This window comes from Dasypus novemcinctus, chromosome 4 (genome assembly GCF_030445035.2).
Source record: "Dasypus novemcinctus isolate mDasNov1 chromosome 4, mDasNov1.1.hap2, whole genome shotgun sequence".
In the NCBI taxonomy this organism is placed as follows: domain Eukaryota; kingdom Metazoa; phylum Chordata; class Mammalia; order Cingulata; family Dasypodidae; genus Dasypus; species Dasypus novemcinctus.
In genome coordinates this window covers 5,016,593-5,029,818 of record NC_080676.1, presented here as the reverse complement: position 1 = coordinate 5,029,818, position 13,226 = coordinate 5,016,593, and the positions used below count along the sequence as shown (strand labels likewise).

At 42.8% G+C, this 13,226-nt stretch overlaps 1 protein-coding gene across 1 annotated transcript in view; it reads left to right on the top strand.

The window, feature by feature from the left end:
* Window positions 1-405: 405 nt before the first annotated feature.
* The window catches only part of MSL2 (MSL complex subunit 2), a 44,208-nt gene continuing 31,387 nt past the window's right edge, over window positions 406-13,226 (top strand). Inside the window, exon 1 of the mRNA XM_058294997.2 lies at window positions 406-1,563. Within this exon, the coding sequence (XP_058150980.1) occupies window positions 1,422-1,563 (142 nt within the window). The 5' untranslated portion in view covers window positions 406-1,421. The remainder of the gene's footprint in view (window positions 1,564-13,226) is intronic.

Genomic DNA, 13,226 nt, shown 5'->3' with positions numbered 1-13,226 from the left:
TGGTCAAAGCGCACGCGTACGGACGAAAGGCGGCGGAGCTGGGTCGTGCAGTGCGCATGCGCCCAGCGAGCCGGTAGCGCCGGGAGGGCGCGGAGGGGGCTCTTAGAGGAGAAGCAGAGGAAAGGGGAAGCGAAGGGAAAGGAAAGGGCGGGGGAAGGGGGAGGCTGCGCTCTGCGCATGCGTGCGAGCGGCAGCGACGACGGCGGCGGCGGGGGAGTCTCGGGGATGACAGTGGCTTTGCCCGTTGGGGTAACGGTCGTCGTCGCCGACAGGGCCTAAGGCTCCGCACAGCCCGCGGGCTCCATTAGGGCCGCGGCAGCCCAGGCCCGACCGAGTCTGAGTGGCGCGTGGAGCCGGGGCGAGGGCGGCGAGGCGCGGGGGGAGGGGCCTGCGGCGGGCCTTGCTGTGTGCGCTGGGCGGCGGCGGGGCCTGGCGGTGTGAGCGCTCGCCTCTGCGGCGGCCGGGCGCTGCGGCCCGCGCCGGCTGTCGCGCTCGGCGAAGGCGGCGTCCGGGTGTCGCCCGGAGGAGATGGTCGGGCTGTGAGGGGGCGGTGCTTGCGCCTGGTGACCCCGAAGTGTGCGCCTGAGGAGCCAGGGGCGCCGCCGCGGCCCTGCCGGCCTGCTCCCTGCCCCCTCCCGCCCGCCGCCGTCGGCCCGCGCACTTCCTCCCAGGCCTTCCCCTCCCGGCTGCCGACTCTCCTGCCCGCAGCCCGCGCCGCCGCCTCGGGGAACGGCGGCGTGAAGCCGCTCCGGGTGCGCTCTGGGCCCCGCGTCCGATATGGGGAGAGCGGTAACGGCCTCCGCCAGCCACCAGAGCCACGTTAGCTGCTGCCGCGGCTTCTTGCGCTAGATCGGGGAAGCCGCCTCCCGGGCCGCCGCCGTCCTTGCCGCCGCCTCCGCGCCGGGCGCTGTGATGGAGTAAAGGGGCCCTGCAGCCTGCGAGAAGCGAGCCCGCCCGTGCGTCCCCCGGACCGGGCCGGCGCCAGCTCCCGCGCCCGCCAAGCCCGACCCGAGGAAGCGCCGCGGCGTCCGGGGATGCTGCTCGAGCGAAGGCCGCCCGCCGAGTCGCGGGGCTAGATCGAGACCCGAGTCCGGACCTGCGCGGCCCCAGCGCCGGAGTCGCCGCCCTCAGCGCCCCGTGGCTGCTCGGGACGAAGTCGAACGCTGGTTTCTCTCGCTCCCTTTTCGTTTGTTTGTGTATCTGGAAGTCTCAGGGACGGAGAAGGGGCGTTAGGGCCCCCATGTGCGGGAGGATTGCTTCAGCTCCACAAACTTGCGAGGATTGTGGTTACTTATTTGGGCAGCCGTTCTGCTCCGATTTCCTCCAGATTGTTGCAAATTCGCCATTGTTCTTTGGCTGCTTACAAAGTTGGATCCGAAATTTCTTCTCACCCGGGAGCCTACGGTGTCGAGGTGTCTGCAATGAACCCGGTGAATGCTACTGCTCTCTACATATCCGCGAGCCGCCTAGTGCTCAACTACGACCCCGGGGACCCCAAGGCGTTCACAGAGATTAACAGGCTCCTGCCTTACTTCCGACAGTCCCTCTCGTGCTGTGTCTGCGGTGAGACGCTTTTTATTGCTCCCTTCTCGATGCTTGTCTTTTCGAAAGATTTTTGTGGGCAGTGATGACCTGAACGGTGTGGTCTGGTAGTTTGAATTAAGATTTGTGTATCCTGCGCACAGTCGCCACTTTTGAAACTTGCCAAGGGACTTTTGCCCGGCATTTCAGAAAGGCAGAACCTTTCCAAAGGTCCTTGTGCAGCCGGCTTTTAAAGTTCACAAACGGTTTAATTCGCCCTGTTTCAGCTGTCTACCGTTTCCGGCAATGGTTTTCATACGGGGGTAAAATATGCATGCATAGTGATGCTTTTTTTTAAAATCTGATTACAGAGCTGATCTGGGTAAACGTGGTTAAAACACTTAGATGTGGCGCGTTTGCATTTCCTCCAACTCGTGCTGCGTGGGAGGTAGTATAATCTTGCGGCTCTAGAGCCGGCGAAGTCGGTGCAGGACCCCCCCGCCCCCTTTCAGCAAATGCTTGGACGGTTTGACGGTAAACAGAATGAGCCAGGGAAGACGGATGGTAGTCCTAAGTGCTTTTTCGCTAATGGGATAGAGGATTGTTTATTATTTTGTGCTTTTATTACATTGTGGACTGGTAGCGGGTTGTTCGGGTGTTTTTGGGCAGGACACTTTAAGATTATTATTATTAGGAGGTGTTGAGGATTGACTCCGGCACTTGGTACGTGGGAAGCAGGCGCTCAACCACTGAGCAACATTGCACCGTTCACATTATTTTTGAGAGATGAGTGGGGGATATGCCAAATTGTTAACTCGAAATGTCTCAGAAGTGATTATATGTGGACTGACTGCACTTACTACAATTGTTTGCTTTTCAAAAAACCTAGACCAAAAATGTTAATGCAAAAGAAAGGGTATCCCGAAAACCAACATTTTGAGGTTTTGCTGATACACTTTTTTAGTCTTTGGGCTTTTACTTCGTAAATTAGGTAAAGCAAGAGTAGTAATTTTGCTGATGGGGATAGTAATATTCATTTGAAATTCCTCCAGCATTCTTTCTGTAGCTTTGGGACAAGGCATTGAGAGGGTGCAGAAGAGATGAAGAATGCGTTTTTTGCACACTTGTACTTAATTTCATAAACAGTTAAGTAACAGAGCGAGTTATGTGATTAACTGCCATTCTGACTGGTAACAGACACTTAACACCTTTATTGAGAAGCAGTCTCCCTGGGTGAATCACTTAACTGCCCTGGGCCTCAGTTTTTTAATGCATAAAACGTGAGCCTTGTGCTAGATTCAAAAGTTTCTTTTCAGTTTAAATTTTACAGTAAAGAATGTTTGAGAATATACTTGGTTTAACCATATCCCACTTTTAATGGCATGCCTTTTTTTTTTATGTCCCAGCTTTTGATGTTTTGAGGTGTGAGGAGCAAACTCTTTTTTCGGGGCGGGGAGGGGGTGGGGGACGACGACGACGGACGGGACAGTGCAGTGAGAGAGGGAAAAGGGTGGGCGCAGGGCATTTCAGCCTGGCCTGCAGCCGTGACTGTAGAGTGTGATGGCACTGTCTAGGTAACACTTGCAGATCTCGTAGGCCCCCATTTTACTAGGTGGGTGGGATTTAGCCCTCTAATTTTGGGAAAATGATGGTTTTGAACTCCTGTAGGTGCTTGTAATTTTAAGTTCTTATCAGTAGCTTCAGGATTGTGGTGATCTAATTGAACATTTTCTCAAATTCTAATCTGGCCTTAAAAAAATGACATTAAAGGTCTACATTAAAAAAAAAAAGTCAAACTGTAATAAAACAAAACAAAACAACAACAACAAAAAACCAGCCCTGCCCACACAAGGGGAATTTTTCTCAAAGTGGGGCTTTGTAATTATTCCCTCTTGTGGATATTTCTCTCCCCCATTCTATACAAAAGATTTGTGGGTGGTTTTTCTTCCTTATAATTGAGTAGCTGGCATAAAATCATGTCAGTCTGGATTTAGGTTCCATTTTATCTTTTAATATATTAAATTTGAGCATATGTGTGGTTATTGAGAGTCAGAAGAAATCAGTTATTTTTTAAGTGAACTTTAGCATTTAATCATCTTTGTATCAGCTACTGATCTAGGCTCATTTTTTCTTTGTTCAAAAGCGTAAACTCAAAAAAGGAAAGCATAAACTTATTCAAATGAATAGGAGATGTGTAATCTTATTTCATGAAAATAATAAATCTGTAAAAGTAAAGTTTAATTCTGTTTTGATGCTGTAAATGAGTTTGTTTTAAGGTCCTCCAACATCTGAGTCAATCCTAATCTTTTCAGCCTTGTGTTCAGCTGTCCTCTTAAATTTTCCTGTGCTTCAGCCAGATTGGTGTTTTTGCCTTTTCAGATATGCCTTATATCTTCCTCTTTTCCTCACCTTTGCTGTCTGAAGTTTCTTCTGTCTAAAATATCTTCCCTTTCTCTCAGGGTCTAATTCTTCAGCTCCCTCTCTTCTCAGTTAATTCTTCCTTGCTCACTCCAACAAAACGTTTTCTTAGTCCTTTGAACCTCTGTAACCCTTTGGTCCATAAGGCACTCTTTATCATATTTCAGAGCAGTTTTTAAAATCCAATTCTTACATATATAATAAATTTCTTGGAATACTATTTTGTATTTTTTTGTGTTTCTCCTGCTTTGCCCTCTCTCCTGTCCAGTGACTTGGATGTGTTTGACAGAATTAGGGGAAGAAAGTGAAAAGAGGAAATGGAGGGAAAGTAGGCCTACAGACTTTGCAGTTAAGTTCAAATCTTGGCTCTTTTACTTACCATGTAGGCAAGTTGCTCGACTTTTTGCCGGTTTCCTTTATCTGCAAAAAAGTTTTACCTGTTTCAAGTTTGTTTCTCCAAATTTGGGTAATGTGTGGGCTTATTTTTAGGTGGGAAAAACCTTTTGAACCCCAGGAGATTAAGTCTACAGATAGCTGTTTCTGGTGTATAGTAGGTGCTTAATATACCTATCCCCTCTAACACAAACCTAGAGAAAAGGGAAGAGATGCGGGAAGAGACTGAACTGTCAGGCCAGAGTGTTGTCAAACTTAGATTATTCACTGGAACTACAGGTTTTGTTGTTGTTCTTTGAAATGTTAATTAGGTGATTATCACTATTTGTTTTATCAATTGCTCTGTATATTTAACCTTTCTGAAGCTTCTAGAGCACGGGATAGCAATGCTCTAGAGAATGTACTGTGCTTTTTAGGCCACCGAAACAGTGGCCAGACAGTATTACCATGGGTACCTTAAATGCCAATTCCCTCCCTCTGTTGGACTTGCTTTATTAGGAAGTAGGGTTTCTTTTCATGGGATTTGATAAATTCTGCCCTAGAGATTTTAAGTTTTTCCTTAAAACTTGTAAATTCTCAAATGATATGAGTTTGATATATAGAATAAAATCCTATTAGAACTGGAGGGGCATATTAAGTGGAAAAATATTACTCTGAAAAATGTTTAAGGTCTGTGAATTACCACGGCCAAATCTCTACTCAGGCATGTGAATATTTTCTAATTGGAGTCAAGAAACAAAGTGGTTCTGGCCTTGTGGATTTACTTAATAGTTGTGGGACATCCCAAACTTTTAAATTTCATCATCTGGTTTTTAAAAAAAGGTTAGAGGCTGAGGGTATCCGTCTTTTTTTTTGGTTTGCTTTTAAGGAATTAAAAACAAAACCTGATCATCTTTCTTACGATTGTTACTTTTGCATCGCACAGGAGATAGGTGGTTCCCTAAGGATGGGGGCCTTGCTTGTCTTGTTCACCATCGGAGCCCTTCTGACAGTCTCTGAGTCATAATAGGAGCTTAGCAAGAATTAGTTGAGTGGATGAATACCTGTAGTCTTTAAAATGAGAACATTTTAATAACTTCAAAGTGGGAAGGAAGTGCCCTCAAATAAAGGATAGCTCTTAAAATTAAATAGATTTAGCTTTTATGAAAGACTACTTTTACTTTCCTTATTTGTTCCCATTCTGTCTTTGTGAAAATGATTATGGACCCACATTGGAGTTAGTGGAGTAGATCTCAGTAATCTTTTCCAGTTCTAGAATTCTCATTCTCTTTTCAGCAGAAATATTTAGTTTTACGACCGAGCAAACAGTTTATAAACAGCAAGAATCTTCTAATATGTGATTTGAATATATAACCTGAAGTGCCTTTTTTTCCCTCCAAGGAGAGTAGGGATTGAACCCAGGACCTCATAGATGGGAAGCAGGCATTCAACCACTTGTGCTACGTCCCTTCCCCAGAAGTGACTTATTTTAAACTCCTTTTTTTTGGCGGGGGGGAAGGGGGGCCAAATTAAAAGGTCATTTGAATAATTGTACATAGTGTTATATTAGTGCTTCTTATATATTTAAGCATGAGTTAATTTGCTTTTTAAAATTTATTTTTCTTGTACGTAAAATCATAATTTTTAAATTCTGAAAACTGGTTATATTTTACTCACCTATGACGTTCTAGATTCTGGGATAGAAAGATAAGACACATGGCCCTTGCTCATATTCATTGTTATGGGGAAGACAGATAAGTAAACCAGCATATTGGATGTGTGTTATGTTGGAGGCACTTGTGCTATATCAAACTTAAAAGTCTCTTGACAGAAAACTTAGAAGTTAACTTTTTGCATATGTAAAAATTCAGTTTCATAAAAGATGTTTTCTCATCACCATATGATTTGCTTTTGAATAACTTTTTGGGTGAAGGATAAACAAACTTGATTGGTGTTAAAGCAGAATTTGGTTTACCAGTTTTTTTTCTTGGGATTTAAGTTTACCTTTTTTCTTTTATCTATGGAGAATTTTTTAGGGAACACTTATCTGGTGGGCTAGTAAGGAAGCGGCAGTGTTTAGTAATTTGTCTTGGCAGGTACACTTTCATTTCAGATCTATTATGTTTAACTGATTTATTTTCCTAAGAAAAATCTCCAGTTTAGAGTTTACTCTTTTAGCATTCTGTGTATTAGCTCCTACTGGAGTATTGTCTTAGTTTGCCAAAGGGTGCCGATGCAAAGTACCAGAAATGGGCTGACTTTTATAATGGGAATTTTATTTAGGGTGAAATTACAGTTCTGAGGCTGTGAAATGTCCAGATCAAGGAATCAGCAGAGATGCTTTCTCAGGGTCTTGCCATGTGGCAGAACAGGATAGTCACAGATCTCTGCCGAGGCCCCTGCTTTTCCCTCTAGAATCTTCCGTCTCTGGGAGCTCACTTGTGGACAACCAGACATATGCCTTGTCTCTTACTGGGCCTCCTCTCAGTATCGACTGCTCTGCTTTCTTCCTAAGTTCACGTGTGAGCTACCAGGCATGTGGCTCATCTTTCCCTGGGCCTCAGCTCTTTGGTTCTCTTGGGTCTTCTCTCCTTGGCTCAGCTGTGGGCGAACCTGGAGTCCTTTCCCTCACTTTGCAGCATCTAATATGGCTGCTCTCTTTTCCTGTGTGTCTCCATTTATATCAGCTCCATTAAGAGGCGGGAGACTCAACCTGAGCCACACCTCACTCCTATCCTAGTCTAATCAAAAGAGTCTCACACCCACGGGAATGGATTAGTTGGAAACATAATCTTTCTCTTTTGGGGGTTCATAAAAGAATTTCATACTGACACTGGTGTATTTTTACAAGATGAAATTACCTTAGGTAAGGGCCACCGTAAATGCCTTGTACTGAGTGCTGACAGAGGTGAAACCACAAGTTTGGTCCACAGTTCTTTGTCACATGATAAAATGACCTGAAAAGTTAATAATAGTAGTTTAAATAATGGCTCAAGGCAGTATGGTGCTGTAGAATTAGGCAGGAAAAATTGTTTCACTCTGGTGAGATCTAGGAAGTTTAGGACTTGAATTGGGCCAAGAAGAGTGGTGAAGTTAGTGGATCATTCCAGCAAGGCTTGGGGAAGAGAACAGATGGCTAGTTTAGGCAGCAGAAAATCAGATTTAGCAGAAATGAACAGCCCTTGTAGGAGAACCCTTGCCTTATAGTGATAACTGAGGGGTCTTTTGTGGGGAGCCTTGATTACAGGTTATTTGACAATTAATTTACTCCATAGGCCTCTTTTTTCTAAGTGTTCTCTAGTCCACCTGAATCAGAATCTCCTGAGGCACTCTTTAAAATAGAGATTTCCAGTCATCCAATCAGATTGAATTGGAATTGTTGTTGGCAGGGCCTTATAATCTGCATTTTAACACCCTTTCCCCATTTTGATTGAAGGGGAACTTGCAAATCAATGTTTAAACATTTTAGATTATTTTAAGTAGAGAAGTGATATTGAAATTGTTTTAGAAGAGATTAATTTGGGGATCAAATAAGGGATTGATTGGAGTAGAGTGAAACCTAATTAGGAGGGATTACAGATTTATCATTCTAGATAGAGGCTTGAATAGAGGGGCAGGATTGGAAAGGGAACAGTATAAATTAATGTGATGTGAAATGTTTGTCTCCTTTATGGTTATAACATTTTAATTCTTTGGTATGTACTGTATTATACTTTGTCATGTTTGGTCATGTCTCCCTATGAATGTATTAAATGATACTTTTATACTTTTTAATTTATAACCGTGTCTGGCACAGTGCTTTCACATAGTATGTACTTGATAAAAATGTACTGAATTGAATTGAAGAACTGAAAAAACCTGGCAGTTCAGTACAGATGTATGAGAAAAGTTGAAGGAGCCAAAAGACAACTCAGTTCATATCAGAAATGAAGTGAGGAGAAGGACATTGGCTTTTGGGGACATGAAGGGCTAGGTAGGCTGGGATTGAAATGATCTAGGGACAGTTCAATTAAAATATTTTTAGGGATTTAGAAATAAGTTGTTAGAGCATGGGAGAGATTGCAGTTAGAAGTAGGAATTAGAGTAGATGAGGATGAGGTGTGGTCTGGCAGAGACTAAAGAGAAGGGTGGGGATAGTGTTGAATAGTTTGGTTCTTGGGGTTGAGGGGTGGTTAATGAGGAAATATGGGAAATATAGTTAGGAAAGGATAAAATTATAATCTAAAAACATTTTATGCTCTTCCCTCTGAAACTTCATTTCAAAATACTTTTATACACTTTGTTAATATAAATTTATTAATTTGAATATCCAGCCTTCCTCCTCTTTTTCCATCTTTACACTGCTTCTCATTTTCTTCTTTTTTGTGTATGTGCATTTGTAGTGTCACATCAGTAATTGGTTAATACCTTATTGCCGTGGCTTTTCTATGTTGACTTTTCCTTCAGTCAATAACAATTTAAATTTGTTATTGAGAGTTAAATGATGTGCTTTCCCAGTTTTACCCTTTAAAAAATTTCGCCTTAAAAAATATTTCAAAATCTTTTTTTTTTTTTTAAAGATTTATTTATTTAATCCCCCCCCCAACCCCGGTTGTCTGTTCTCTGTGTCTATTTGCTGCGTCTTGTTTCTTTGTCCGCTTCTGTTGTCGTCAGCGGCACAGGAAGTGTGGGCAGCGCCATTCCGGGGCAGGCTGCACTTTCTTTCGCGCTGGGCGGCTCTCCTTATGGGTGCACTCTTTGCAGTGGGGGACACCCCTGTGTGGCAGGGCACTCCTTGCGCGCATCAGCTCTGCTCGTGGGCCAGCTGCACCCGGGTCAAGGAGGCCCGGGGTTTGAACCGTGGACCTCCCATGTGGTAGACGGATGCCCTAACCACTGGGCCAAGTCCGTTTCCATCAAAATCTTTATTCCAATTTCTCTCAAGCTTTTCTTTGTGCCCAATAGTCATCTTTGATTTTCCCATATCCATTTAATTACTACTTCAGTTACTTTCTTTTTTCTTTAAAATATCATTTTGTTTCATTGTCATAAAATAGTGTTGATAATTTCTTACCTTAATTACTGTAAATTTGGCTATTTACCTAATTTTTTCTTGTTCTCAGTCTGTTTTGTCTTAGCAGAATTTTAATTCATTGCCTTTCTACTCCAGAAACCTTGAATCTTTGCTGAGTTGGAACCTCTGGTTTTCTCAAGCTGTTTTTTATCTAACTTTATAGCCAGTGTATTTTGTGTGTGTGTGTTTGCACGCACGCACGAACTTTAGTTGTCAGTCATCATTTGTCCATTTTATTATAAACCACATGAAAATGTGCACTTAAAATGTCTGGTCTCAAATTTGGAAGTATGTTAGTTTTTCTGGTAAAGGTAGGTGGTTTTAAAATTCTTCACTCAACAATTAAGGACACATTTAAAGGGCTGAAGGTCAGGTTTATCATCTGAGGTCTTTTGACCTCCTAATAATCCTGCTAAACACCATTCCCTTGAAATTTAAACCTCTGCCTGATGTTCTGAATTTTGGGATTCTAGCCCTGTGTAATATGGGCATTTAGGGTTAGAAGGGAGCATTCAAATTCAGGAATACATGTGATGGATATCTGAATCTCCTCTACAGATATTTAGTTGTAGCCAATTGGTTTTCCAGCCTGTGACTGGAACATCAGGGTATGACATCTGGTTTGACTTAAGCACTACCAGTAGTTGTGCGGCTGTCTCAGGGATCTCTCCATGGTGTCATAGCCTTGGGAGAAAGGACCATAAATCATACAGCCAGTTCTTCACATCAAATAATCCTTTCTGTAATATCCTTGAAAGCTTTTTCCAGATTTTTATAGAAATCTAGCCTTTTCCTCAATACATTTGAGATAGGGAGCTAAAAGACTCTGCTAAATAGTCATGTCATTGTTTGGTGACTCTTTAGAACTTTCTTTTTGGAAAGTTCTTGCTACCATTTTGCTCAATTCAAATGCCCAGTGACTTTAATTTTGTCTTTTGCAACAATTCAGAAAGCTTTGGATAAAATCTTACCCTTCAACTGTTTGAAGACAGTTTTTCTCCCCTAGGAAGATAAACACCCCCAAATTACCTGACCTTTTCAAGTGTTCTGGTTTCAGCTTCCTCTTAAAATGTGGGTTTTTTGTCCAAGTCCACAGTATTTTTTAGATGTGGTCAGATCTACCTTGATGATTTGGACAAATTACTTAATTTTGCTTGGTTTCAATTGAAAGATGAGGTTGGACTAGAGCAGAGATTTGGTAATAAATTTAGCCCTGAGCCTCTTTTTTTTTTTTTTTTTTAAAGGTTGGGTGAAACTTTACTGAATTGGTGGTAAGCGTTTAAAAATCTAGTGTTCATATAAAAATCCAGATTTTAGGTGCCTCGTGGAAAACGGTAGGATCTGCTGGGGTCTGCATTCCTTCATGGTCTTAGCATTATTACTTGGAGTTGAGAGGGGAGAGTGGTGGGAGTGTGTCATTCCCTTTGGGGTGCAGGTGTGGGGGGTGGAGGTTTTTTGCCCTTGGTCCCCCCCAGCCTTTGTAACTTTTTACCTTACATACTTGTCCTTGTAGGCATTTGGATTTGTAATCCTTAGCAGTGGAGAATTTATAAGGTCCCTTCTTCTTTTTCTGGGCACTATTTAGAACCATAGTATTCTGAAGTTGTTGGGATCCTAAATTGTTTTGTGAAACTTACTTTCTTAAATAAGAATAAGGATTCCTTTTATCTTGTTTGGCAGAAAACAGTTGTTGGTTCATGTTGATTTTAGTCAGATTTTCACAAGTTGGTTGATAGTGTTATTTAAATCTTTTTTTTTTTTTTAGTTTTTTAAATTTTTATTTATTTAATTCCCCTCCCCTCCCCCGGTTGTCTGTTTTCTGTGTCTTTTTGCTGCGTCTTGTTTCTTTGTCCGCTTCTGTTGTCGTCAGCGGCACGGGAAGTGTGGGGGCGCCATTCCTCGGCAGGCTGCTCCCTCCTTCGCGCTGGGCGGCTCTCCTTATGGGTGCACTCCTTGCGCGTGGGGCTCCCCTACGCGGGGGGCAGACACCCCTGTGTAGCACGGCACTCCTTGCGCGCATCAGTACTGCGCATGGGCCAGCTCCACACGGGTCAAGGAGGCCCGAGGCTTGAACCGCGGACCTCCCATGTGGTAGACGGACGCCCTAACCACTGGGCCAAAGTCCGTTTCCCTTAAATCTTTTTTATTCTTGCTCTCTATCTATAATTTTGTCAATTATTGAGAGAGTGAGTTTGAAATCTCTGATTAGTTATGGATTTGTCTGTTTATTTTGGAGTTTTATCCATTTTTGCTTCATATATTTTGATTTATCTTCCTGGTGCATTGTGCCTTTTATTACTATATAATGGCCCTCTGTATCTCTTACAACTTCTTCGCATTTAAAGCCTGTTTTACCCAATATTAGTTTAGCTGTCCCTGTTCTTTGGTTACTATTTGCATGGAGTATCTTTTTCCAGCCTTTCACTTTCAGCTGGTTTGTACCCCTGGGTCTAAGGTGAGTCTCTTGAAAGCAGCATATGGATAGCTCATGTTTTTTTAATCCTTTTTGACAGCCTATATCTTTTGATTGGGTAGTTTAATCAATTCACATTCAGTGATATTACTGTAAATGCCTTATTTGCTTTCATGATTTTATTCTTTGGCTTTCACGTCATACCATATTTTCATTTGTCTTTTTTCTCTTTTGGTTATCCTTTCTGCTATTCTTTCTTCTATACTCTCCAAGCCTCTCTCTCCTGTCTTTTTCTTTCAGGTTCTAAGGCTCACTTTACTATTTCCCACAAAGGTGGATTCTTATTTACGAACTCTCTTGATTTCTGTTTGTTTGTGAAAATTTTATATTAACCTTCCTGTTTGAAGGACAGTTTTGCTGGATAAAGAATTCTCGGCTGGCAGTTTTTCTCTTCCAGTATCCTAATTGTATCATATCATTGTTGTCTTGCCTCCATGGTTTCTGATGAGAAAATCCACACTGAGTCTTCCTGGGTGTACCTTGTATGTGATGGTTTGCTTCTTTTTATCTTTGTCATTTGACATTTGGAGTAGTATGTGTCTCAGAGTAGGTCTATTTAGATTTGGGGTACTGTGTACTTCTTGGACATGTAAATTAATTTCTTTCGTGAGAGTTGGGGAATTTTCAGCTATTTCCTCGAATACTTTTTCTGCCCCTTTTCCCTTTTTTTCTCCTTCTGAAACTCCCATGGCACATATATTGCTGCATTTCTTACTGTCATTTGATTCCCTGAGACCCCTGCTCAATTTTTTCCATTCTTTTCTTTCTTCAATTTCAGTTCTGTCTTTGGCATCACTTATTCTTTCGTCATTTCGAGTCTGTAGTTGTATGCCTCAGATGTTTTTTGTTTTAAAGATATAGGGGCTGGGGATTGAACCCTGGACCTAGGATTTGGGAAGCTGGTGCTCAACCATTGAGCCATATCTTCTCCCTCTAATGTGTTTGTTTTTTTGTTTTTTTTTTTAGGTACAGGGGGCTGGGGATTGAACCTGGGACCCAGCAAATGGGAAGCCAGTGCTCAACCACTGAGCCACATCAGCTTCCCCAAGTTGGTTTTAGCATTTTTTTTTTTTTAATTTTTTAATTTTTTATTGACTTTGTAATAATATTACATTAAAAATATATATGTGAGGTCCCATTCAACCCCACCCCCCCACCCCCCCTCTCCCCCCCCCCAACAACACTCGTTCCCATCATCATGACACATCCATTGGATTTGGTAAGTACATCTTTGGGCACCTCTGCACCTCATATACATTGGTTCACATCATGGCCCATACTCTCCTCTATTCCATCAAGTGGGCCCTGTGAGGATTTACAATGTCCGGTGATTACCTCTGAAGCACCATCCAGGGCAGCTCCATGTCCCGAAGACGCCTCCACCTCTCA